This window comes from Symphodus melops (genome assembly GCF_947650265.1).
Source record: "Symphodus melops genome assembly, chromosome: 13".
Taxonomy (NCBI): domain Eukaryota; kingdom Metazoa; phylum Chordata; class Actinopteri; order Labriformes; family Labridae; genus Symphodus; species Symphodus melops.
Window position 1 is genome coordinate 21,155,637 of NC_136703.1, and position 22,277 is coordinate 21,177,913.

Sequence of the window (22,277 nt, forward strand, 5' to 3'; positions counted from 1 at the left end):
TCTTATTCCTCTGCAGCCGCTCCAGTTCTCTCTCTTCATCTCCCCTAAGACAACAGATCAAGCTTTAATCTCTGCTTGTGCATTTCCCTCAGATGATACTCCATCCGCACCTCCCTCACTTGAATCTTAATGTGGGACTGTGCCATAAATCTTGTCAGACTTTCACAGGTAGTGCTTGTGCTCATTCCTCTAAATACAAGGACACACTGAAACAGGGGAGAGGCTGTGTGTGTGTGTGTGTGTGTGTGTGTGTGTGTGTGTGTGTGTGTGTGTGTGTGTGTGTGTGTGTGTGTGTGTGTGTCTTTGACTTAGACCGTTTTAATGAGTGCCTTTTAAATCTGCCCTTTAGCTCCCTCTGTGTAAATGCAGCCGGCATACAGATTTTTTTGTCTTTCACTTACACAGTTTCCAACTGCAGCTCATGTTCACAATAGGACTGCAGTAACAAAGTAACAATTGATGTGAATGTGAAGTAAATTTGCTGGAGTGTTACTGAGAGGCATCTATTGTGTGTCCACATGCCCTCGTTTCTTCGAGAAGAGTGACCTTGAGACAAACAAAGCGCTGCTACATTAACACAGTAAGCTCAAGCCCTATTTGTCTTAGCCTGTCTTCTGAGCGCTATCTGTGTGCTCATCATGTTTTTGCACCACTTTCTTCCTTCTGTCTCCTCAGAAGCAGCAGCAGAGCACCATTGACTTGTCTTCTTCCCAATTTAATAATATCCACATAAACCACTGCCTAACTTTACCCACAGTCTTTTTTTTAGGTTCGCATTCAGATTCAGAGCTCCCCGTAGAGAGCATATCCAATCTCCTCACCTCTATCTCGGGTCTTGCGAGTAGCAGAGAGACATTAGTGCTGTCCTCTCTGGTGAGAATAGCTACCGCCTCCTCTCTGTCCTGGATGTCCACTCCATTTATCTGACACAAAAAGAGGAGAATTTTTTTTCAAGCTGATGTCAAAATAAGAAAAACTCTTTACGCTTAGGCTGAGTTTAATTAAAGTGCTCATTCTAGGGAACACTTGTCCTTTTTCCTTTTACACTGACAAAGTCTCAACACAGCTCTCATTACGTGGTTAATAATATTCAATCTCACATAAAAGAATTGAGAATAAAAACGGTACTATAACCAATTTTGGCTAATATCAGGTTGAACTAAAGCCTTTGAAAATTATACATTTAACTTGATTTTCATGGATGTTGGATACGATCAGGGAGTTTTACATAATTCTTAAAGTCTGAAAATGTGTTGAATCAATATAAACATTTGTAAAGATTCACATGTTGTATATGGCAAACCAGGAAGTGCAGCCTGGAACATTTGTTTGGGTCATTTGAGTAAAAAGGCAGATGAAGCAAAGACATCAGAGTATCGTAAATAGCTCAGAAAATCGTATATAGCTCATCTTAGTTTATTGAATTGAGTTTTAAAAGGCTTTGCATACGTTAGCTGAGCTGCCTCTTTTATTTTTGTTTTCAAAGATTTTAATGCAAAATGTAAAATGATACCAGTGTAGCTACTTCAAGATTATAATTGAGTAAAACTTAGTTGCTCAATAACGCTCAACACCTACTGCCAAAAAATAGATTGATCAGGTAAATTCACTCAGCTGAATATAGAAAACTGTGTAGCCAATCATAAGTGGTCCACAGAGAATGCCTGATATTATAGCCTCACAGTTTTAGCCCCAGTGTACCATTTAAAGCCTCTGTACCTGTAATATTCTGTCTCCCTTGCGGATTCGTCCATCAATAGCAGCAATACTGTTTGGATTTACCTGGGACATAAAAGGATGATGGGTGGAAGACGGATTTTTTAGGGGTGTAAAAAAATGACATCTGGTTTTCAAAGTTGGTTTCAATAAAAGTATTCTCACCTCTCCTACGTAGATCCCCAGGTCCTCTTCATCATCGGTTCTGTAACATACCGTCAGACCGAGTTTATCCTGCTGACGAGACTTGTACAGCTCTACCTCCTGCAGCAGAAAGAGAAAAAGTTTGAGTGTCACACAAATGTCAGTGGGGAAGCTGTCTGAAGAGGCGTTTTGGCAGCTGATTGGCCCTCACCTCATACTCCAGCTCATCCTGCCTGTCCACTTCATGCTGCGTGATGTCGAGGTAGTCAGTGGGGTCGTAGTAAACTGGCTCTGTGAAGCTGAGAATAAAAACATCCAGAACAAAGTATTAGAGTAAATAGGTCAGCTTTAAACTTCAAATGTGACAGCTGAATGGCATGAACAAGAACCAAAATGGTGGATGAGTTCTGGTCTGACAGGTGGCCTATTAAACACTCACAGTTCATTGAAGAGATACGGCTCCAGCAGCGGTGGTAGTGGCGGGGACGGCGGAGGGTCGGGTGGGGGTGGAGCTCCACAGGGATGCTGGCTGCTCTTGCCAAGAGTCAACATATGCTGGAAGCTGATGTCTGTTTGGGTGCAGCTGTCTACACAGTCGGCCATGCCCATGGTCACTGGCACCGATGCTCCGGGTGCTCCTACCAGGCCTGCACGTCTACGGGCCCCCCGCCGCAGTATGTTGGATAGCACAGGGTCCCGTATGTCCAGGGTGGGATCCCTGGAAAGGCGCGACAGCTCCTTCCCATTCACCTAGAAAATAAAATTGTCAAGATTAAATAGAGTAGTAAAAAAGAAAGGAGAGGAGGGGAGGGGCTCTTAATGTAAGGAAAGTTTTTGCATGGATAAAGGTGTATTAGTGTTTTGAGGTATTTCCTAAATGTAATTCTACCAACAGATGAAAAGGGGGAACTTCAAAGTGTATTCGAATCGGACAAGATTAAGAACATGGGCAGCAAACAGAGTTTTAAAAAAAAAAGAAAAATCTTTACATGTGAACTACAAGAGAATAGACAGATCAAAACAGAGAGGGTTAGTTCATCTAAACACAAAGAACAAAAAGGGGAACTACAGCCACACACACCTAAAACAAAGACTGAGGTCATGTTAGTCAAAGGAAAACGAGAAAACTACACTTCAGCAGACATGAGTTTATCGAAGCTGTCAGACTACTACAGGTGCACAGAGACTTAAAAAAAACAGGTTTCAATGTAAAAGGGTTGGACAGCACATCACACCAAGCAGCAGAGCAGAAAGCTGGATACTGAGACCTTTAATCGACCATCAGCGTCAAAAGAGCACAACATGTTGCTTACGTGACCCTTCTGTAGAGAGAAAGAAAGAAGGAAAGAAGGAAAAAGGTGACGTTAGATAGTTCCAACAGCTGAGAAATACTGCAAAAATGATTAGAGCTCTGCGTTAAAGAAAGAAGCAGAGGTAGTTCAGAAAATATGTATAGAAGTTAACAGGCACAGACATCAAATTGAATTTTACAGGCTTTGTCCGCCTGAACACTCTTCTATAAAACACAGTTATCTTTCTTTTGTGTGAATAAGAATTGGCTCCTGTCTGCAAATGTATTTCAATTCAGAAAAGGCAATTTATGTCCCAGATAAACAAACCTAATTTTCTTTTGCTGGGCTATTCGAACTTGTTGAATATTACTTTTTTTTTACCCCCTTCCACAGACTTCTAGACATTGAGTATTTATCTAAATGGTCAACATATGCTCAATATAAATGGTAATCATATGAACAGTAGCATCACAATATTTTTCCTGGCATTGTTGAAAGCCAACTCACTTTGCATCTCTGCAACCGCTACCGCTGCTTCCTTCAGCAGGAAAGGAAGGGGCATTAATAATTTAGGATTATTGAAAATGAATCTGAGGAAGCATCAAAGCAGCATTGGGATTCAACATCAGGGTGACTGAACCAATATAATCCTGGCCATGTCAAGAACATTTGCAAATGTAAAGAGGAAGGATTAATTGACTCTTAATAACAGGTTCTGTATTTAAATGTAATTGTTTTTTAGTTCGGCTATAGCAGTTTGGCTTTATAGATCTTTCCTCTGCGTTGGGCAAGACCATCTCCACCATCAGTCCGATAACCAGGAAATCTATTACAGACATTTATGGTTCCAAGAGGATGACTCTACATGACTTGTATGCGTGTAATAATTTGTATATATATCTTTAGAAATGTCTGAACTTGATTGGAACCAAATTATTTGATGTTAAAACGTAGAAACGTTCACAGAGTGTAGGTCACATATCTGGTAATGCTAATAGCTTGCTTTTCTTTTTGCTAGCAGCCCGTTTTAATCTGTTCAATACTTTAGTTGGATTTTTATTTTTTGCATGTGATATTTTAATAATCAGCCTTACTTTGCGTTTAGAGCTAACCTAGTCCCAACACATTCAAGTATACTAGTAGCTAGTGCTAAACTTGCTATGCTTTTTTGTCTATATATAGGACAGCTTAAGATAGACTAATTTACAAAAGAGGTATTCTAATCTTAATGGGGCTTTTTTAAAAATTATTATTATTATTTTACCTTAACTGTAGTAAAGTTTACACGTCACTCTAGTCTGGACTATTAGCTTCAAGTTTTTAAGCTAATGTTAATATTTAAAGTATTATCATGTCGCCAAGGTTTTCAAAGTTGCAGGGATAACACATCATACCTTTTAGCTGAACATGGTAAATATTCTGACTATATGAATGTTCACATCCTGATGTTAGCTGTGTCTACAGTCCAACAAAGCTGCTAGCTGGATAAAGACTATTCCTTTAAAATGTATGCATCAGTCAAATACAGTACATGAGTCCCATTTTCCTAAAAATGAATGAAAGAAGCATTCAACAGACTTTAAATCCCCTTGATTTTATCACACTACACAGACACTGACATGATGCTGTTCATGTGTGAGTTAGAGTAGCAGGCGTTTACTGAGCCAGACAGCCTTTGTAGGGTCTCATTCATGTTACAGTCACTGACCTTGGCTGTCTGAGTCTCTCCACATCTTTACCCTCCTGCTTCATTCTCCCACTCCCTCTCGCTCCTCTTGTCCCCACACAGTAATTGCATGTCAAATCAATGTTCCCCTGTTCAGCCAAGCAAGAAAACTTTCGAGATACATTCAGCCCCTTTGCCCCTTTTTTCCTTTTGCTTCCTCTCAAACCACCACCACCAACCTTTGAGATATTTTTTCCTCTTTTGCCATTGTGTTGCCATGCTCACTTTCTGTCCACTCCTGCTTATTCCCTCTCCTGTTTCCTCTGCTTTCCTTTTCTTTGTGCTGCCTCAGCAGTTCTGTCAGCTCAGTCCCTTCCCTGGAGATGACTCCTCACACCCCTCTCCTCTATTTCCGCCGGTCCATCTCCTTGTGTGTGTTTGTCCTTCCTCACACTAATGTTCCTTCATAAATCTTTCTGTCTCTCTTAATGAACCTGCTTGCTTGGAGACAGAAAACATTCGTTCTGCTTACATGGCCTATTAGTGATGTGGAAAATGAACCCTGTGTTTGCAGTTTTTGATTACAGCAGAAAAATACCTCAATATCCTTCTTTTTTTTCCTGTGCTACATCTCTAGGATCAGAGAAAGAGGCTATTAGAGAGCAGCTTTGTGGCCCAGAGTGACAGGTATGAATACTGAAAGAGGATTGAGGTGGGGGTTTCTCATTCATTATCAATGAGACCTGCTGGGATTGCTTTGAAGATAACTTAATGCAGGGTAATGGTTGATGTGTGTTGGACAGCTTTTCGGCTGAGATTTGACGGAGAATCCATTACACTCTTACCCTGTGCTGTTCTTTATTATTGCTGGGTCAGGAGTTCATTAATTTCAGCTACTTTTACAAGAAACAAAACATAAATAATGAAGCAATGGGTGCACACACTCCACCCTTTTTTTTAAATACTTGTTTTTTAAAAAACAGAATTGTTATTCAGAAAAGTAGTCACAGCAGGGGGTGGGCGGTGGTGGATTCTGCAGCCGCAGAGGAGCTGAGGGTGGGGACGGGAGGTTGTGGGTAAGAGATGAAAGAGATGCGAACGGTTCAAAGTGTAGAGAGAGAAAGCAAAGGAGGAGAGGAACTGAGGAAGTGCACAGGGAGCAAGGAGGAAAGGAGGTGAGGAGAGGAAAGGAGGGGTTAATGATGCATGTAGAAAACAAGCTTTCAAGGAATGAATGTAAATAGAGAGTGAACCTACGTTGCTCTGTGTTCAGTACTTGTATGTAAAAACATGCATAATGGAGGCTCCTGGGAAATCGCAAAGTGGTTGATGCATAATTATTATGCATATCTGAAAACCCTTTAAAGAGCAAATGAATCTTGTGGGCTAATAGGTAGAGAAGAGAGAAAAAACGTTGAGGAGGTGATGTCTTACTTTACATTATACACATAGCCTTCAGTGTGTGGGAAAATACATAATTATTTTGTGGTCTTGCAGGGATTATTTTCCTCCCCCCAAACTTGTATTTCTTTTTATTTTCACAATGTTTTTTATGCAAAATCGTCTGCATCAATCCCCCCAACATATTGAATTCCACTTGTTCGGTAATTGATTTTTCTCATCTCCCATGCTTTGAAAGGCCGGCGCAGTCGCCTCCTCAGAAAATCAATTAATCTGCAGAAGAGGTTGACCTGCTCAGGCTGTAACCTCTGATGTTTCATATCAGCGAGTTAATTTAAATAGACAAGCAGGGGAAGAGGTAGGCCTATTATAAACTGATAACAGAGAGAAGATATTGATTTAAAAAGAGCTCAAGAATTCTTTGGAAAGAAGGCGATGAAGCTAACAAGTCTCAGAGGGAGTGTGGAGTGTATAAATATGCCTTTTGTCAATGCATTCATCTGTTAGGACAAAGGATGAATTACGAGCACGTGTTTTTATAAGGGATGCTGGAAGAACACAGAGCAGGTCTGTAAAGTCGCAGCATGTCAAAGCCTGTAGGACCTTACAACAAATCCCCTACACCTTTTTCTTTCTGTCACTCGTGTTCTATTTAATGAGAGGGCCTTTCTCCATGCCGGAGAGGTCTGACACAATGCACAGAGAACCTTGTTATGCACACTATAGCCTGCAGTCCAACCGAGGAAACGGACACGCTATAACATGAATTTCAGTCCACCATCTCGTTAAATGGCAGTCTGTCAGGTTTCCTTATTAATCAACATCAACTGTTGCTTTATGCAGCAAAGACAGAACAGCTTTGTAACCTACCATGCACAGACATTTAGAGGATTTAGTGTTTATATTAGAAACAATGGCAAAAAAAAGATATAAAATATCCTATAAAATATGACCTTGTAAGTTTTTATTCTTGTAAACATCTTTATCAGTTTGATAACAGGTGATAAAAAAAATAGGAAATAATATCATTTAGTGTATATCAGATGATCTTATCTCTAAGTTTACTGAATGCTGAAATCGGAAGCCTTACTCAGTATAATATAGGCGTGTATAAATGTACAATTTGATGCCACTGCTCAATGTTTCTGATATCCTTGATTGTGTTTCTAGCGTCTGTTTAAACCTCACATTATGTCATTGGGTGTTCCTCCTATTGCATTAACTAATCGTATGTGTGAACCTGTGTGGGTTTCTGTGTCGTCCATAAATATTCAGCTCATGTCGGCCGGTCATTTGTGTACATCGATTGTGATCTTTGCTTCTTGTGACCGTCAGCATTTTTCTCCGTGCCACTGTGAGCACAAGCACATTATTTTGTTTAATGACGGCGGTTGCCATGGAAACAGCCTCCTGCTTTACTGGCGGCAGGGAGAGAGAAAGAAGGGAGTGGCTGAAGGGCTCAGGGGGCCAGAGGTTTACCGTGTGCGGCTCTCTGTGCAATTGTGGGTCGGGCACTTAAATGTATGTCGAATGTAATTTTTTCTTGTTTAAAATGGTTTATGTGCACTAAAGTCGACAACTGATTCTGTATTTCATTAACAGAACAAAATTGTTCCTTTTCACTTTAAGCTATAGGAGGCAGGATTGATCAAAAACATGCCAATGGGTGTGAACCAACCAGCACGGTGTGCAGCGTATGTGCAGCAGAGGCCCGATGTTTAATGCATGACTACTACTCCTTTGGCAAGAGAAGCAAGTGTTTTTATAAAGTCAAATTTAACTGCTTGATTTTCCTGTCTGGTGTGGCTGTAAGCTGTTTAATGTAGTATTTATTGTTAAAAACAGTTACTCAGTAGACTGCATCTAATTTGAAGGTGTAATTAGACATGTTAGTTAAAGGAAAAAAAACAGCCCAAAGCTTTAAACCTCGAAAACGAGAAGCCATGAAATGTGCATAAAAATGTAATTATGTTTACTCCTTTCATGATGGGTTTTTTAATGATTGGACACAATGCACCTCCATCTTTCTCTTGGCGTGATCTTGGGATTAATCAGCCATCTGCATAGCACAAGTTGTGTATTTGTGATCATTACATGTAATAACCGAGATTGAATTTCATGAAAAAACCAGCATTCAGTCTGTGACTGCATTTTACATTTTACTTCAACTGAAGAAAAAAATCTCTCCAGATTTTATGAAAGCAACATGTTAGATTGTTTTGAGAAAGATTATCTTTTTGCTTTGCAGTAAACTTAGCTATTTTGATAGCAGCTATCGACCTATATAACCGTTTGTTTGCTTAGTTTGTGTATTGCTGTTTTTTTTTCATGTCAAATATTTTAAAGATGCATTTTATTATAATTGCATGATTTTTATATCTGATCCTGTTTTTTAAAGCACTTACATTACTTTTTAATACCTGGCTATATCAAATTCATTATCCTGTGCATTATTGTTATTCATCCTGTTATTCTTTAACATCGGGGTCCATGTGTAATACATAGAACTGTAATTATTAATGAACGAAGCCTGAGTGACCGCACCCATCTGTTGCTGCAGGGGGCTTTGAAGTCCAGTCAACAGAGGGGGCAGTGCTGGAAATGCTGTCTCAACCTAACTTTCAATCTAAGGACAGGCTGAGCGCTGAAGCTGAAGCAAGTTTTAAGCCTCCTACTCCGAAACAGTTACACCATCACTGTCAACGCTTAAATAACCAACTAATCAAAATTGTCTTTCCTCGTTCGGTGTATGCTGATCGAGACATGAGCTAATCAGACCAATTTCTTTTTATGAACCGGGCTGTAAACATTTTAACTTCTGCAGTAAAAACGTGCTTTTTGAATGGGTGTGAATGTGACTTCTGCTGCTTCGCCAGTCAGCCTCAAGTGGACCCTCCAGGAACTGCAGGATCTTGTACCTCTGCACGGGTTTTATTTTCAAAACCAGGGGGTTGCCACTGGGTGCAATATCTGTGAGCAATTACTCTCATAAACACAATGTGTGATTACTCTTCATTATTATCACTTACAGTAGCATTTATTGTCATCATCTACCTTACAATCCTATATAATAGTATGCCTTCATTACCTTGTTTACTTTAGGTATTCTTTAAGCTCTCAGGTTATTACTGACAGTGTCAAACCAATACTTTTTTATTGCTTCTGTTACTTAACTTGTTTTGGTATTTTAAAAAAGTCTTATTTGCATTTAGCCCTCAACATCGTACATCTTAGGCAGACTGTTGTTTTAGAGCAATCAGGCACTCTGATGGCCTTCAGGATTTATAAATTTCCATCTTATTCTCTCTTCTCATCTCCTGTCTCTTTACGCTGCACATTTTACTGAAAACAATACTCAAGTTACAATTATCATTATTAATTCTTATGCGGTGTAGTTTCACTGACTAAATATCCTCCTTGTGATGTGCTCGTCTGCCTCTCGAAGCCAAATCCTGTGGCTCTGATTCAGTTCTCCATCTACGGTTTTTTTCCCCCCTCTCTCTGAATCACGCTTCTCTGCTCTCAGCCAGTAATGTCTTTACAAGCCTCTCAGACCTCAATACATGCAGACTTGCTGCTCCGCCACCCAAAACCACATGCTCTTGTCTCTATAACCACCATTCATGTTAAGGCTTTGTATAGAACACGTCAATCCTTCTGCATGCTTCAAATCCTAAAAACGTACCTACTGACATCACCACTCACTCAACGCCACGTCTGCCTGTCAACCTCATGCACTTGCTGGGATGACAGGCTGCGGTGGACATAACCTTTGACCCCAATATTGCCAGATCAGTGGAAATTATTTGATTTCCACTTTCAAAGAAGTTGACCTGCATGTGCCTTGTGTCATTACTGCTGACCCCTGTTAGATGAGGTCGTTGATTATGGAATGCAGTGGCCCCTGCAGCATGTTTTATGATCACCTGACTGCACACACATCATGTCGCTCTGAGGTTGTTGGGGTTTTTTTTCTTCTTTTAAGCACTTCACCCCAGAGATTTGGAAAGTCACTCAAGTCTTTTCTAGTCACCTCTGCTCCAGGAAGGGCTCAAACCAATTATTTCAGATGTCTGCAGGCAAGGAAAAACTTTATCTCTGTCATTTACATTTTTTTTGCACAGTCATCCAACCTAAATTATAACACGCCTCAGTTTGGACTCGGTTTGGTTTCTCTCTTGGCTTTAGATGCAGCTATTTAACTGGCTCAAACACTGGATGCTTCAGGTACCCAGCTGAGGCTCCCAAAGCCACAGATACTAAAAGTGTAGCTCTGCATACCCATGGGTGCAGAGCGTTCTTCATGCTTAGTAAGCGTGGGACTTTATTTTGGACACTGTATGCATCATCGAGTCACCGAGCGAGCAGGAGCTTCCTCAGGCGCCTCATGGCCAGATGAGCTTACTCACATTCAGTCTGTGCTCCCAGTTGGCAAGTGTTGCTGAGGCTGTAACCGTGGCAACCCCTCTCTTCCTCCCATAACACTTTAGCCCAGCTTTACAAGCCATTCATCCTGCTGCCTCTGAGGCTCTGCACCACTTCACTTTCTCAGCCTTATCTCTCGATCTTATATCATTTAGATCCACTCTGATCATAATAATGGTGATCATGATTATCAGTAGTATCACCAACTACATAGAATCTAAATACAGTTATTCATAGCCTTGAATAAGAGCTAAAGTTCCCCACTTGCTTCCTTTGGCTAATTTATTTACATGAAATTACACACAAAAAATAGCTCAAGGAGAGATATGACTCATGAGCTACAGCGTCCATTAAATCAATTTGATGTGTTGTGAGCATTCACTCGTTAAATTCATCTAATGGATTTGATGAGTTAATTAATGAACTGTCATTATCAAGGTTCGATTATTTAATTTACAGGCTGATGTTTTGGTTGGCCATTATTAAAGGGCAAATCTGGACCTAGTACCAATATAGATATACTGTAATTTTAGTGAATGTTTTTTACAGAGTGTATACTGAAGGAAAAAAAAAACAATTTTTTAAGGAATGGTTTTATCATGAGGTTTGTCCAACAGAGTGAACTTTTTCTCCATTAGGTTAGTAATAGCAGTCGCTGCAGTAAGAGACTTTCTTAGCACAGAATACTTCTTGTGTTCTGCTCTAAATGGGTTTAAAATTGTTAAAAAATTCTGTTTTCAGTTCAGCTCAAAGAAACAGCAGAATCAAAATAAATCTTTTTTTTTTGGCCCTGATGTTTTGTTTTGACTCACTTGTGAGTTATATTATTTCTGGCAATACAAAATACTTTGTTTAATATACACTATAATTGAATGTGTGGTAGTAAGGGAGGTAAAGTGTGAATGGCTTCAAATTAAAAAAACTGTGTAAACATTAAAGGTTGGGTTTGTTGTTGCAGACAGAAGGCCAATTTATTGTTACAACTCTGGATTCAATGTAAGAAAAAGGAAAAGTTAAGAGTGCATTTGAGTCAAGGCTTTAAAGGAGGACACACACACAAAAGTGCTTGAAGGCTTAAAGACAAGAATGAATAAAAGACGAGAGAGAGAGGAGAGGAGACTTCGTGCTCACCTGGAACATGACCCTGTATTGTTCCTCAGGCTTTTGAACCACGCACATGTTGCACCCCATAGTGACTTTGACACAGTGCTGAACTGTGCAGGTCCAAAAAAAAAAAAAAAAAAAACTGCCCCTGATAACAACTTCTCACACCAGGACTCTCTCTATCAGGGTCTTTGTCTGTGGCAGTGTGAGGAGAGCCCCACCCTCAGTCACCGGCCTGTGGTATACTACACTTCTCCACCTCAGAGTTGCACATCCATGCAAGACATGGATTCACAGCGTGTTTGGGTGTGTCTGTTCTCTCCTTCGTGTCCACGACTTTAGGTCTTATAATCCAGAGAAACTGTAAACCTGGAGATGGTTTTACAGCTGCGGGATGTGTTGATTTTTGACTCCATCGCAGGCAGAAAAATGTTGTTTTAAGTTCATGTGCTTGTAGATCATCCAGTTTATGATGTAATCTTGCATATAGAAAACAGATGATTTTAAGAGTCCTGTCGTTTTGTGCTCTTTGTCATTAACTTGAAAAGGTTATCTTTCTTGTTGCAGCTCGCTTTGTTTGTGCTTCCTTGCTGAAACCTGCAGTTTGGAGCAGGCTGTTTCCCCAGAAGAACTCAATCAGAACTCCCCCACGCTGCTCTTGAGTTTTTTTCACTCGCAGCACTAAAACCTACCAAACGTCTCTCTTTCAGCAACACTCTTTGAACAAACTAGATACAAACAACACTGCTTTCAAAGAACTTGCCTCAGTGCTTTCCTCCCTCCCACACTGAGCTTCCCACCTACTCTGCTTTCCAGGGTGTGCTGCTGAGTGTCTGCAGAGATAACTTTTCCTCCTGACAGGACTCGCTTCCCCCTGCTGAGGTCCACCACTTTAAAACCAATTCATTCTTACAAAAGGTATTTCATGATTTGGTGCAAGGTGTTGCCCTCTGCACTATTACCCAGGATCTTTAAGCTCTTGCTGTGCAGCTAAGATAAGGTGTATGTTTGAACAGCTCCAGCGAATGCATCAAAACTGCACGATATACACATAAAGAGCTGCCAAATTTCCTGTAATGTGATTTTTTTTATTCGGCCTCTCCAAGTCCCTGAAGACGTGCAAAAAAAGCAAAAGTATAGATTATAAGAATTCTACATTAGATTTCACTGTGTTTATCCACTGTGTTGTCAGATATCGTGACAAGTATTAGTCTATTGATTCTCGAAGCTGTTGCAGACTCAGCACTCAGCAGACAGCTCAAGGCTGAGAGCAAATGACGGATTATAATTAAATTAGTGACCTCTGAAGCAGAGATCAGACATGACTCTATCCTGGCTGAAATCAATACTCAACAAACCCATGGATCATGTAGGTAGTGTGCTTGTTGGATTCTTTGGAATTTTAATGGATTTAATGTTGTTTTCTAATGAAATTCTGGATCTTCTTTCTAACATCTCCCTCACACATTCTCATATGTGCCAACATATTAATTGTCTTTGCCGATTGATATGGATCTCAAACTACTTCAAAGATGAGCCTGTCTGCATCCCTCGAGGAAAATCTGAATTAAGAGAATGTCAAATTGTTGATATAATGTGCTTCTTCAACTTATTAAGTATTAAGTATTATCGTATCGGTTAAACCTTCATCTGAAACCCTGCAGAGAGAATTGCCAGCCGGTTTGTAGCTTTTTTTCAGGTCTTGTCTAAAAGGTCCATCGCCCTGTTTGCTGCCAGCGACAAGGTGTTAAAGCTGCTAATCCTCATTCAAAGGCTCTGCTACACCTGTATCCTTTCCAGAGGCGGTGTAATCCCAAACTCTGGCTCCTGACAGAAACCCCACACTCACACACACTCACACACACTTGCACACACACACACACAGGGTATATACTTGCACACAAGCATGCAGGAAAGCTATCTGATCTCCAGAAAAGACAAACTGATAGTCAAACTCTGGAGAGCAGGTGCTAATCGGGCTACAGCGAGGTGTCAGACGTGCTCAGCAGGCAGGTGCACACCAGCTGATCCCCCCCTCTCTCCACCTCGACTCCAACACCACTATACACCTCTGTCTACCTGTGTATCACTCCTACATTGTTATTCTGCAATTATTACCCCCTTCTTTCCATGCTTTCAGAATAAAATGGGGTATGAAATGAAAAAATATTATCAAAATGCTATATTCTTTTTTAAGCATTGAGTAAAAAAAAAAACGAGGTCCTGTTGGGGAGATACGCCTGCAAAAGTTAGTCCATCTTCTTTTTGGAGCAGGGAAATGTGAAAGTAGCCCTCAGTAAGTCCATTTTAATCCTCCTTTTGTCCTCTGGTCATCCTTTTTCTAAAATATCCACAGGAGGGCATTTGTGCTTGAGAAATAGAAATAAAAACCATGCTGAGTACTCCAGGTGGTTTGTGAAGTGAGCAGAGTGCAGCGCTCAGCTCAGGTCAGTGATAAATCACCATCAGCAGCCGCACAAGATGAGAGAAATCACTAATGGCTGATTGGAGGATACTTCTTGGCTTCTCCCCCCCTTGGGCGTGACGGCAAAATGCACTCCCCCACTGCAGTCGGGGGGAACACAAAAGGCGGCTGTTCCCCAGCGGTGGAGGAGCCTGCTCATCTGCACGCTGCACTACTACTATAGAAGGATTTCACACTATGATTCCTTTTTCTCTCTCGCTACCCCACCGTCTTCCTCTTCTATTCAGGGCTGGGCTGCTGCTCTCTTTTCCAATACCCCATAATGTTAACACACACCTCATTTGCTATCCTCTCCCTCCTTCTTATTTTCTCCCTCTCCCCTGTCTCTCTCTCTCTCTACTCGTCTGCAGGCAAGAGAGCAAGCACTGGAAAGCTTATTCATCCTGTTTGGGCAGGACAGGGTAAGATAACCAGCACAGCAACATAAAAGTGAATGAAATATCAAGGTATCCATGCACTTTGCAGACAAGTAGGGAATTTGTTCATTTATTTTATGGTATGCGAACAATTCTGTGACACCTTGAGTCTTTATGAGATGGTGTAAAAGAAAAGGATGATTTCACTTTTCATTCCAGTACAAAAAAGCCCAAAGCAGGTAGAGAGCTGGTGACTGGTTCTGCATTCAGATGAGGTTCTGTGCTGCCACAAGGAAGGGAGGAAGGAAGGGAGAGAAACACAGGGGAAAAACAAGTAAATAACAGGTGTGATGGGAAGAATTGAAAAATATGGAAGAAAGCCAAAAGAGAAAATGCAAATGACTGTGTGGGAGAGTAAGTGGAGGTGCGTAGATGGGGTAGAACAATGGATTTCTACAGTCATCAAAATGACCTCCTAAAGCAGGGTACAGCTGAGGCATATGGAGACATTTCATTTTAAGTGTCTGCTTAAACGGGAGATATTTATGCGTAAAATTAATCTCTCCTGTTCTCCTGTTGAAACTCTAGACATAATCAGCACACCACTCCTGGCCAATTTCCAATTGAAAAATGTCTTTACCCTCATACTTATATCTGGGCAGAAACTGAGCAATGGAGTCTACTGGGAAAATCGTTTGAATGCTGTTACCTACAAAATGGTTGAAAAACTGTTAAGGATCTGCAATCTCATGCTGGGATTACTTTTTCATGAAAATTCCTGAAAATTTCCCATTAGTATTTTCAAAACGAATTCAGACAAAAGTGTCTATAATTCCCCCCAAAATCCAGAAAATTTCCATGAAAATTCTTGAAAAAGTCCATGTCAATTCCCAGATATTTCCATTAAATTCCTGAAGTACTTGAAGAAAATGTCCTTAAATTTAATGGAAGGTTTTTGAAAAGTTACATCAACATTTATTTGAAATAATTATCAAGCACTTCATTTGAAAATTCCAGTAAATATCCATAAAAATGTCCCAAAAAAACATTTCTGAAAAAAGGTTCTGGAGTTTCAAAAAAACAAAATCAGAAAAGGAAATTAAAATCCTGGAATTTCCAATGAATATTTCAGCAAATTCCTACAAATTTCCCAAAAAATTCCCCCCCCCCCAAAAAATGTTGTTTAAAAAATGACCAAAAATCATGACATTTCGGAAACTGCAATATTTCCATGGAAGAACTGCGAGTATTTCCATTGAAATCTCCTGAAAGTTTTCGACAAAAATTCTTCTTACACATTTTCAAAATTTTACATTAAAAAGATCCTGAGCATTTTAGATAGAACTTCATTAATCCCAAAACCCTCCTCCACACAAACATGTACAAAAAGTAGGAAATCAATATATCAATTTGTAATTCGTAGCATTCAATAGAAATAAATAACAACAGAAACAAAGGAAATACTAACATTAAGTAGTGTTACCAACTGTGTCGTAACTGATGTCTGATTCTTTATAATTGTTTTTACAGCAAGAAAGGAATTAAAACTCTAACTTGTTATACACTGACATGAAGTAAAACAGACAAAAATAAATACATTTAAACAAAAGCCAGACTTATATAAAATAAAATAATTTGTCTGATGATGTAATAAAACTCATAAGAGACTTGTTTATCTGTTACTTTCTCTCTCTCCCCTGTCAGGCATTATTGGCTATAAGCTAGTCTGAAACAGGATTTCATGGTCGCTGTGTCTGGTTCAACAGGCTTATTACACATTTTAGCCCCCCTCAGAATGCTGCAAAGCCTCTAACATTTACTACATCCCACTCAGTCAACAGTTACTCACACTCACACTCACACACACACACACACACACACACACACACACACATTAGCTTTTGTAGTTACACGTTGCTGCCTCGCATCACTCAATCCCAATCTGTTCAGTTAGATCTTCATCTCAACACAAAAAGGTCACTGTGTTATGTGGGGAAACTCTGAAATATCAACTGCTCCACAAAGACAGAAAGGAAGTCGAGATCATACATTTAGCCAGACAGATCCACCTTGTACAGCTCATGTCATGATCTGTTCCCTGTTTAAATACCAGCTCCTGTCATCTCATATTACCCACCTCTTATTCCTGCTCTTCTTCCACTCCTTCCTGCACAAAGGGCATGCAGCCAAGAGTATTTCACCTTATTATTTCTCCCCTGAACTTTACCCTCTATACCCCTTTAGTCTGAGACTCGTCTCCCCCCCACAGATTTGAAATTTATGGGTAATAGCTTCAAATGGCAGAAAAAAGCTGAAAAACATTCACGTTTGAGTGTTCCTGTAATATTCCACAAGAAATTCGCCACCTTCTGCAAGTCGTGCATCACCAAAATGTTCAAAAGGGAAGACTTGTCAGCGTCTGTCCTCTAGAAATGTTAATAGAAAATATTATGCATACATGAGCACGAAAGAAAAGGTAGCAAGAGGCGCATTTGACACTGAGAGCACTCGGCAAGAGAAGTTTTAAGGGGAGTAAAATGGGAAAAAGAAGATGTAAAGAAGTAGGGAGGGGGTTAAAAGGAGGGAGATTAAAGCAAAGTATGTCAAAAGAAAAGGAAAAAGAATCTCCCCTTTCCAGCAAGGACCTTCTTTTCTTCAGAGACAGGCAGAGGGCATGGAGGCACAGGGCTGATAGCAGTAAAGCAATGGACTACAGGCAGAATTTTAACAGTGCTCTCATTATTTATTTACTACTCCATGGAAAAGACTTGCAGTACATAACGGCTGGTGAAAGAACCATATCTTATTTTTATGTTTGCATATATGTGTGTGCATGCATGCATGCATACAACGTGACTGCCATATCACAACAAGGCTCTGACTGACAGGTATTAGAAAAATAGACCCCTTGCAGCAGCTTCATTCTCATTCTGGAAAAGTCACAGAGTATGTGAAAGCCATTTCACAGAGGAAACGAAGAAGCCCAGCTCCCTCAAAGCAGGGCACTGGAAGCCTGAGATGAGGACTTTAGATAGGCTGTGGAGAGACTGATAAATGAAAGAATGGAAGAAAGGAAAAGAGGGGGCTTGACAAAAGGGCATCGATAACAGTGTGTTATTAGTTTGGTCAGTGGCTGAAGGATGGACTTTCTAATAAAGTGCTGAGGAAAAATAGACTCATGACAAATCAACAAGATTCACACCAGGAGCATGAAGCCATTATTCTGATATTTGTTTTAATGATTTTCTTCAAAAAATGTGTCTGTAAAATGTAATTTTTGTTGCTACCGATTAGTCCTCAACTCAGACAGGGTTCAAATCCAGCGCTTGGCTCCTTCCCCGCATGTCAATCCCCACTTTCTCTCCCCCTGATTTCTTGTCTTTCCAATAAAGGCACAAAAAAGCCCAAAAATATATCTTAAAAAAACAAAAAGAAAAAAACCAAATAAACAACAAATGGTGTCCCACAGGGATGGTCCACTGCTATCAATTCTTCATCTGATAATATATATATATACATAAAAAAATGTATCAGCTGGTACAAAACAATTGCCCCAAGAAGGATTATACAGCTGTTAGAATTGACTTCTTACTGAATAAATCAAAGACATAGCCTGTAAGAACCATGTTGAAAAACGATTTCCAAGGTTGTGAACCACCATGTAAATAGGGGGGGAGGGGGGAGGGGGGTTGAAATGAGACAGAGACTTGAGATTCACTTGAGAGTTGTTGAGCAGCACAAGGAATTGAATGAAGTGTCTATCATAAGAGGCTGACTCGCATGAGGGACATGTAAGTCCTCTTAAACAAATTAATGGCTTTTCACGGTTGTCGGGACGATGGGGGCTGTAAGAGGAGGAGTGTTATTCCCTTATGTCAGCCCATCACTGTCCTCAAATCTTCACTCATCACAGCTCTATACCCTCTATTCCCAATTCTCATCTTGCTCTGCTATCGTGTCACAGCAGCCGTTAACACAGAGCAGGGACGGGACAGGGGGACTTAAGTGGACATCATTTAAAGGAGGCCGCCAGGGAGGCAAGGGATTGAGGAAAGGAGGGAGGGAATCCAATCGAGATGAGAAACAATAGGGATTTGATAGAAGAAAACACAGAAGTGCATGGGCGTTGATTCTAATTTTCCAAAGGGAAAGGTCTTTAGCATAGCAACGCAGGGGAGGACGAAGGCTTAGAGTGGCATAATTAATTTGAGAGCTAATACAGAGACAATATGGAGTCTTCATCTCCTTTATCCTCATAGTATATCTGGATGTGTACTCAAACCCTGTCTCTATTTGTACATCAAAATAGCATGGATAGCAATCTGATGTTGCAAAATAAAGATGGGTGGATGGCAGGATGCAACAACGGCTCCCGGAGAGCTCAATTGATATATCAGATTTCAAAACTGCGAACCTGCAGGCGGAGTGACGACCCCCGCCGTGAGATTCTAGGTTATTCCCAGGCAGTTTTCCTCCAAGTCTTCCGATCAATAAAGGCTATATCATCCGGCCAGCAATATATTTAATGATCGATCAGAACATCCTTCACCTAGACTTGCCCACAGGGAGACGTGTGCATGGACACATGTGCACACCTTGATACATTATGAGGAGAGAACGTGCAAAATCCCATTAAATCCACTCCATTCGTCTGTCTTCCCCTTTAGTGATCTCACCTAATACGTTCCCCAATGACCGTCCGCTCGTCTAAGTGCCTGATTTTATAGCCACAAGCTTTGCTATTATCCTGTTTTGCAGACAGCTGAGCTTACATTTTTCAAGCATAGAACCAAATTAAAATACCCTACATGTAGCTTGTTTTTAGATACAACCTCGGCAATAAAACGTCAAAATACAAATGGCGTTTTGCTGTATGAAGGCATAAGCATTGCTTGGATACTTCCAGACACGTTCTGCCTCTCTCCCCTTTCAGCTTCAGCATACAATAAACAAAACTTATCCCACCCAGGTGTTTTAAGACATCTGTTAGCTGTGGCTCTCCTCCTCCCACACACTCCTACTTATTTGCCCCCAGGCTCCGCCAAATCAATATATCATTAGCTAGTCTCTCCCTCTCCACTCACTCACCCCCCGTGTGCTCCATACGGGGAAAAAAACCCTTCCCTCCCTCCAACCTACTCCACTCTTACTCTTTCTTCACCTCACATTTCACACTATTTCATGCTGTTTTTTCTCCCTTTACCTTGCCTCTCATCTTCACTCCCTATGGCCTCTACCTCCACACACCCTTGCTCCAGCTCTGCCTCCCTTCTTTGTGTGGTTCTCTGTGGAAGAACGTGTCAAAGAAGGGTTAAAATTCGTGAAGGGCGTGGGGAGTTAAAGGTGAATGAGGTATGAATTTTAGTCACATGAAGTCGAGATGGAGATGGAGGGTGAGGCGTGGCAGAAATATGGAGGCAATGCAAGTGGGAGATGGGGAGCAAGGGGGGGAGGGGAGACTCACTCGCTGACTGGCTGGCTGGGTTTCTGTGAGGGTGAAATGAATGTGTAATTGCGTTGTAGTGGCTTAACCCTTCGCCAGACAACTGAGTGATGGCAGGCGCAACTGCCATGACGATCTCCAGTAGGAGTGGGTTGCTGAGCTGTCTGGTAAACAGAGAATGTTGTCAGTATCCGTGTAAAGTCAACAAAAACCCCAGTAGGTAGCAACAAGCCTTACTCTTGGGAAAAGCGTCAATCGTGGCGATTTATAGCAATAACAAATATAACTTGATTTTTACAGCCCCTTTTAAAACAAAATGCCACAATATGCCTTAACTGGATATATAGAGAGCAACAAATCAACAGACCCCCAAAGTCAAGGCCAGTGTATTGATTTCAACTGTATTCGCATATTATTGTATCCCATGCTATATCACATTTAATAGTAAAGCATAACATGTTATATCATAGTGTATCCTTTTCTGTCATATTGAGTTGTACTGTGTCGTATCAAGTCGAACATACTATTGTACCCCCAGTGTTCAATACTAAGATATTAAAATCTAAAATTAAGGTAAAATCCATGTAAAGTAAAACAAAGAGGACAAACGCTGTAACAACCAAACAGAGAGGATACAACCAGGAAATGAAAGACAAGGAAGGAAAAGGAGAAATTAAAATAAGCAAAATATTTGTGAATGATGTTCATTAAATAAATATTGCTGAAAAGTGGCGAAAGCAATAAAAAGATAACGTGAAAAGGCAAGTCTAAAAATATTGTTCTCAGTAAGTGATTTGACAGATATCAACACATTAAGCCTGTTTTCCTCTAACAGGTTATTCCAAAGCCGAGGTCCTGGTGGCAAAACATGGTCACCTGATGGTCGTTCACCTGTCAGAAAAGCTTTTGATCATCATTTTTGGATCTCTGTAATATAAAGAATGTAGGCTATATATAAAACACTATGTGGTGCATAAGAGTCCATAGAGGTTTGTGAACAAATATAGCAACAGATTGCCTCCTCTACCTCCTCCCCTAACCCAAAAAAGGCCACCCATTTGTTCCCATCCCATCATGCCCTATGTTCTTTCAATCTCTTTCCTCAATCTCCCCTTTTTTCCCTCCCCCCCTCCTTTTTCACCTCACTTCAAGGAGGGGTGAAAAAGAGGGTAATTAAAACGGGGTTGCTGTGCAGTGAAATGAGATGTGTTTCATCCCGACAAGATAAAAATATGAATGGAATAAGAAACATGTCGAGTGTTTTGTCACACTGCAGATAAAAGATGAACAATATTGATTCAGAGGTTTTCATCACATTTGTCATTCACAGGGAAAAAAAGTGTGATGACCCACCTATCTCTCTCTTTCTCTCTCTCTCTCTCTCTCTCTCTCTCTCTCTCACACACACACACACACACACACACACACACACACACACACTAGCAACAAAGCAGCAGTGCACAGCTTTGATGGATGTGTATAGCTCAGGGGAAACTAATGAAACATGGGTGGAAAAAAGAGGACTGAGATCCTAGTTACTGTACCATGCATGGAAACTGCAGAGGGAGGCATTGGCAAGACCACGCAGGGTGCAGATGGAGGAGTCACCTTGAGGGAAGGGAGAGAAAGGAGGGAGGAGAGTGACACAGTGGCAATGCCAATTTATTTCTTTTCAGGTCAGAAGCTTGAAGAAATTGAGAAAAAAAAACACTTGATGAAACTGTCCCACAGTACGAGTATGGAATCTGTGAATAGACAAAAAGGTTATAACAATAACAGAAAATCCTGAGACGCTGAGATAAATGTTACAGGTGTCATCTACTGTTTGTGTTCATGCCTTTGTGATACAAAACCAAACACTGAGAGAGTCTGTTCAGTGGTGACTAAACAGTAGAGGACTCCGGTCTTATCTCAACGGACATGTGGGCGGAAATGAAATAATATTGATTTAAAGTCCCAGACACGGCTTCAAAGATTGATTTTCACACCAGGATGTGAGTGCAGTCCATGGGAAGACAAAGTAGCACGTGTTCACAACAGTGCTGTTCTCAGACTCGCCATGTTTATCACTATGACATTTCAGATTTTGAGCTCAGTACTGAGATAAATATTTTAACAACTCAAACAGGTAAATAAAGCATGAGTAGAAGATTTATGGAGTAAAAATATATTAAATTTGGTGTAAATTTTAGTTTTCTTTCAGTATTTCATTTTTAAAATAGCTTCACTGTTGATGTGTGTATTG

At 40.6% G+C, this 22,277-nt stretch overlaps 1 protein-coding gene across 3 annotated transcripts in view; it reads right to left on the reverse strand.

Annotated features, from left to right (window-relative positions):
* LOC306834179 (PDZ domain-containing protein 4-like) overlaps positions 1 to 21,634 on the reverse strand; it is a 26,368-nt gene extending 4,734 nt beyond the window's left edge. Inside the window, exons 1-7 of one of the 3 annotated variants that reach the window (XM_079360000.1) lie at positions 11,776 to 14,539; positions 3,129 to 3,182; positions 2,300 to 2,610; positions 2,072 to 2,159; positions 1,882 to 1,980; positions 1,720 to 1,782; positions 822 to 923 (exon numbers count right to left, since the gene is read on the reverse strand). In XM_079360000.1, coding sequence (XP_079216126.1) covers positions 822 to 923; positions 1,720 to 1,782; positions 1,882 to 1,980; positions 2,072 to 2,159; positions 2,300 to 2,610; positions 3,129 to 3,182; positions 11,776 to 11,835 — 777 coding nt within the window. In that variant the 5' untranslated portion in view covers positions 11,836 to 14,539. Of the gene's footprint in view, positions 1 to 821; positions 924 to 1,719; positions 1,783 to 1,881; positions 1,981 to 2,071; positions 2,160 to 2,299; positions 2,611 to 3,128; positions 3,183 to 11,775; positions 14,540 to 21,576 lie in introns of those variants that run through there. The other 2 variants (XM_079360002.1, XM_079360001.1) reach the window with 2 other exon arrangements.
* Positions 21,635 to 22,277: the final 643 nt, after the last annotated feature.